Source organism: Triticum urartu, unplaced genomic scaffold (assembly GCF_003073215.2).
Source record: "Triticum urartu cultivar G1812 unplaced genomic scaffold, Tu2.1 TuUngrouped_contig_5970, whole genome shotgun sequence".
Lineage (NCBI taxonomy): Eukaryota > Viridiplantae > Streptophyta > Magnoliopsida > Poales > Poaceae > Triticum > Triticum urartu.
In genome coordinates, this window is record NW_024116690.1 from 15,805 (window position 1) to 20,394 (window position 4,590).

At 39.4% G+C, this 4,590-nt stretch overlaps 1 protein-coding gene across 2 annotated transcripts; it reads right to left on the bottom strand.

Annotated features, from left to right (window-relative positions):
• Positions 1–337: 337 nt before the first annotated feature.
• Positions 338–3,340, bottom strand: LOC125529953 (cysteine-rich receptor-like protein kinase 6). Of its 2 annotated transcripts, none has more exons than XM_048694375.1 (7): positions 3,181–3,340; positions 2,854–3,019; positions 2,493–2,757; positions 2,043–2,298; positions 1,782–1,932; positions 1,490–1,683; positions 338–559 (listed from the first exon to the last, which is right to left on the bottom strand). In XM_048694375.1, exons 2-6 carry the CDS (start codon positions 2,971–2,973, stop codon positions 1,501–1,503), a joined length of 975 nt encoding a protein of 324 aa, XP_048550332.1. In that variant the 5' UTR covers positions 2,974–3,019; positions 3,181–3,340; the 3' UTR covers positions 338–559; positions 1,490–1,500. The 2 variants fall into 2 exon arrangements, with proteins under 2 accessions (XP_048550332.1, XP_048550333.1); XM_048694376.1 differs by having other exon boundaries at positions 2,854–2,975; positions 3,181–3,334.
• Positions 3,341–4,590: the final 1,250 nt, after the last annotated feature.

A 4,590-nucleotide genomic window follows, 5' to 3' on the forward strand; every position in this document is an offset into this window, starting at 1 on the left:
TGCTGGCATCCGCACGAGCCAGCCAAACGGGAGCTCCGTCACGGGGAGCGAGAAGCCCGCCACTGCAGCAGCCGCGTGGGTATTGTCCGGCGGCGTGTCCTGGCGGCGGCAAGGGCAGGGGAGACGGAGGAGGAACTTCCTTCCCGGCGGTGGCTATGTCGCGATCCATGTCGCTCATGCGTAGCGACGCGGGGGGCTGGACTTGACTGAATTTTTCACAATGAAATGGCTAGGCTGTCGTTCAATTTTTTTCTGCAGTTCAGGCATGAAATGCCTTAATAATTTTTTTTAAAGACATGTTCATTTTTAAATGGATTGTTTTACTGGAACCATCCAGTTACCTTGGAAAACAAATTCGTATTTCCAACACACATTATCAGAGCCAACAACATAATTGTTTGCATGATAGAAAACGATATAATATTTGGAAAGTAATAAAATTTAAATGTCTCCACATTAAGGTGACGGTCCTCTTGCAATAATGGAGCTTATTTTATTTCTTCGTGCAGTAGCTTAAAAGGACCCAAAAGTTTCCTCTCGCGGGGGAAGCACGGGAGACCTGAAATGCCATTTACATATATATTATAAGTTCACAACCTTCTGAAATGTGTAGCATAAAACACATGATTAAGCAAATTAATGTGCAACATATTACTACAATCATTTTCACATATATAGAAAAAAGGAACAAATTTAGCTAAAGTTCACAATAATTACATAAACATGCCTATGAGGATGTTGGCTAGGCTACCGGATGGGCTGGCATATAGTCTTTCTTTCCCCTTTTGCAAGGTGACTAGGGCAAAGCTTTCCACCTCTTGATCTCCACCGGCGAGCCACTAGATTCGCCTTCCCCTCTACCTACTGCTCTAGCGGCCGGTGGGGGGGGGGGGGCTCCTGGTGCCTCGGCTTTGGCTAGTAGATAGGTTAGGGTGGCCGGTGGTGGGGTGGGGAATCATGGTGCCTCGGCTTTGGCTAGTAGATAGGTTAGGGTTTTATTTTTCGCAGGGGCAGTGCTCAGAACATGATCAATGGATTAACTCCTTGATCTGAAACCAGTTTCAGACTTATGTATTCGCAATATTAGAAAATACTGGTGTTGGATAGTTCCCGGTTATTTTTCTTTTTAGATTAGATTTGTACATATTACTTTTATTATTATTAATGAGGTCAAAGGTTAAAAAAAAGAATACCTACCAACAAGTGGTGATCCTACATCAGTGAAAAATAATTTCCAAGTGTATGTTTGTGGTAATTTGCTTACAAGGTAACAAGAAAATTAAATAAATTTCAGTTTTGATGTTTGAATGTTTAAATATATCAACATATCTAAAAAAGTTACATATATGGGAGAATATGAGTGTATTTACTACACCTAAAAAATACATGGAACCATGCATCTATTGAATCTATCACGATCAGGCTTTTGAAAAGCAAAATTAAGATACTTATTTAGATTTTCTGGAAGTTCAGAAATTTCAGGGCTTACCATGTTTGCATTCATCTTGAACCTAGTCCATTGAGCATGTCAACAATGTCGACAATCGAAGGCCTGAGTTTCCGATCAATCGCAACACATTTCAGCCCAATATTGATGCATGCTAATACTTGCTGGAGGCAACCATACTCTAACGATGGGTACTTGGATGCTATGTGCTCCTCCTTTGTCCACTTTTCACGTACCTGCAGAAATTTTATCAAGTTGCTCGGTGATAATGTACAAACTAAATTTAACATACATGGGGTGCAATATTCAAATAATCAAATTGTATTTATCTTACTTTATCAATAAAATTTCTTGCAGATGGTTGGTCTTTTTCAGGGCAATTCTGCTCTCCCGTGGTGATCTCGATTATCACCAATCCTAAACTATATATGTCTGACTGGGCCGAGATTTCACCTCTATATAAATATTCTGGAGCCATGTACCCACTGATTGGCATTAACAAGTTAAATGGAAAATATCGAGAGTAAAATGAACAGAAGTTAATTACGTTATAATTAAGAAACCTAATGTTATAAAAAAATTATGATGAGCTTACTATGATCCCACAACTGTTTGTGTGCACAATCGTGTTTGTTCTTGGCCAAAGACCCGAGAAAGTGCAAAGTCTGCGATCTTTGGCACCATATTTGCATCCAAAAGTATATTTTCAGGCTTCAAATCCATATGTATGATGGGAATATCCAACTTGTGTAGAAAACGTAAACCATGGCAGATCCCCTTGATTATTGTGAAGCGTGTGTCCCAATCAATATCAGGTTTGACCGAAGAGACAACCTTGTCACCTTTGGTTCCTGTATATCAGTGTACAAAGATAAAGAGTCTGGAAGAAAATTATATAGTGTAGACATACATTAAGAAAAACTAGACAAAATGATCAAAACTCTAAATAACGTCTAAAAGTTGTTTTCTAGCTCCATATAGCTTCGAGTACACACTAAGAACGAGAATAAACTCAAAACAATCAGACATATAATATATGGCATACCAAAAAGATTCTTTTGAAGGCTCCCATTGGGTAAATATTCATAACAGATTAAACTTTCGGTAATGTCTGCCTGGATATATCTTTTATCAAACTGCACCAATCTCTTTGTTGTTTCACTGCAGAATCCAACCAACTGTACTATGTTATCATGTTTGAGCGCCATAACATTCTGAACCTCTTGCGCAAATGCTTTGTTAGGTGGCATCGGTGCGTTTTCCTGAAGTTTCTTCACAGCAATCACTTTGCCATCATCTGGATTAATTCCCTGTTCAATATCATAGATATACTCTATATTATATTAGCATATTGGCATCAACCTTAACTGGAAGGACTGGAAATATCAAGAGAAAATCAAACTAACCTTATAAAGTATTCCAAATGGACTATCACTAATTTTACGGTCATCGGAGAAGTCATCCGTGATTTTCTTCAAAAATTCATATGGTAGTTCCTTTGGTAGTACGAGGCTTGGTGTGGCCATTTCTGATGATTTAAGAAATGTGAGGGAGCCACAAGTTGTGTATTAACTGCAAAACAATATTTCATTTCACCAAAGTGGTACAGTTGCTTAACAACTTATACAAGAATAAGGAGGCAAAATTTAGCATGATGTTTTTGAAAAGGAAGGGCAAAACTTAGCATGATGATTGCGCGGACATGTAGAAATAACAAGCTGCATAGCACTAACCTTGAGAGGAGCACTAGCTTGGGGAATCCTTACTGCGAAGAGAGAAACGAGATATATATGTCTCCTTGCTGCTTGCTAGCTAGCTGCAGGCGGACTTATAATGAAGCCGCACGGTCGAGGAGGAAGAGGGGAAAGTTGACCTGACTAGAGCTTAAGTTGAGTCTTTCCATAGGCCGAGTTAACAAAAGATATGTGCCCATCAGGTCCATGTGATTAGATGCCTAGCAACTATGGTGGTTGCAGCCTTGTATTACGAGGAACTAATGACAAGCAACCATTGGACTAAATAACTTTGATAGGTTTTTTTGTTTTTGTTTTGTTGAATAACTTTGGCAGGTTGGTTAATACAGGATCATGCTTCACAATCGATCCCTTAGGAGATGGTGTAATTAATCTAGTGACAAACACGATATCGTATTAAGTGGCAATTAGGATTGTGAAGTATAGTAGTAATACGCAGCTGTTGCCTGTTAGTCGCTCACAAGTGGCACAAAGAATATTCATTCTGTAGGTACATGTGAAAGCGTACGAATATGCTGTACTTCTAATCTAAATAACGAGACACTGCACGTGCAGCTCAGTCGTTAAGTGCATTCGATTGGGTTTCGTCTAAATAATGAGACAATACACAGGGAGATCTGGCCATTAGATTGGTGTACTTATAATCTAAATAACGAGACATTACACCCGGAGATCTGGCCATTAGATTAAGGAAATACAGTCTGGCATTTTCGTCTCTTCCCAACGGACTAAAACCTTCTCCACTTGTGAACATGTATGACTGCGCATATCTGTATTATAGCTAAAAATGAGGACGTGGGGTGATGTGGATATCTTTTGTTTTTGAGGGAATGATGTGGATATCTTCTAAACAAAGGTTGCGCCAGTAGTTTATGACAAGATAGTCATGCAATTTTGTCTCTTCCAAAACAAAATGGATTATACCTTGTTCGCATGCGTTCATGTGACATAGCCATACATAGCTGTAGATCTTATCCCCAGCAACCACAAAAAAAAGTTGTATATCTTATCTGGCCAAGCTAATAAACCAATAAAGAAGGAAAGAAGCAGGACTCAAGAGGGGAAATGATTGTTGGCTCTCGAAATTCCGGTGAATCGCCATTTTAGTTTTTCTCCTAAATATCTTCTTCTTTTTTTTGAGAAAATTCTCTAAAATATCTAGGAAGGGGTCCAGTGTTTGCTGCTTTTTTTTTCCTGCTCGGCTTGAAGCAAGCCCAGTAATCTTTTTTTAAGGGGTAGCAAGCCCAGCAATCTAAAAGGGATTGAACCTTGAAGCACATCAACTTAGAAGAATGCCCATATACTAGTAAGTCAGCCCACTATTGAAGACACGCAACCAGCTTGGTCCTGCAAATGCCATTTCTCGCCAGCTGCGAAGGGAATTGAGCC

Coding starts and splice junctions, on each gene's coding strand:
- LOC125529953 (XM_048694375.1), bottom strand. CDS start 2,973: ATGGCCACACCAAGCCTCGTACTACCAAAGGAACTACCATATGAATTT. Junction 2,758..2,853: donor CATTTGGAATACTTTATAAG/GTTAGTTTGATT, acceptor GATATTGAACAG/GGAATTAATCCAGATGATGG. Junction 1,684..1,781: donor CAAGAAATTTTATTGATAAA/GTAAGATAAATA, acceptor AAATTTCTGCAG/GTACGTGAAAAGTGGACAAA.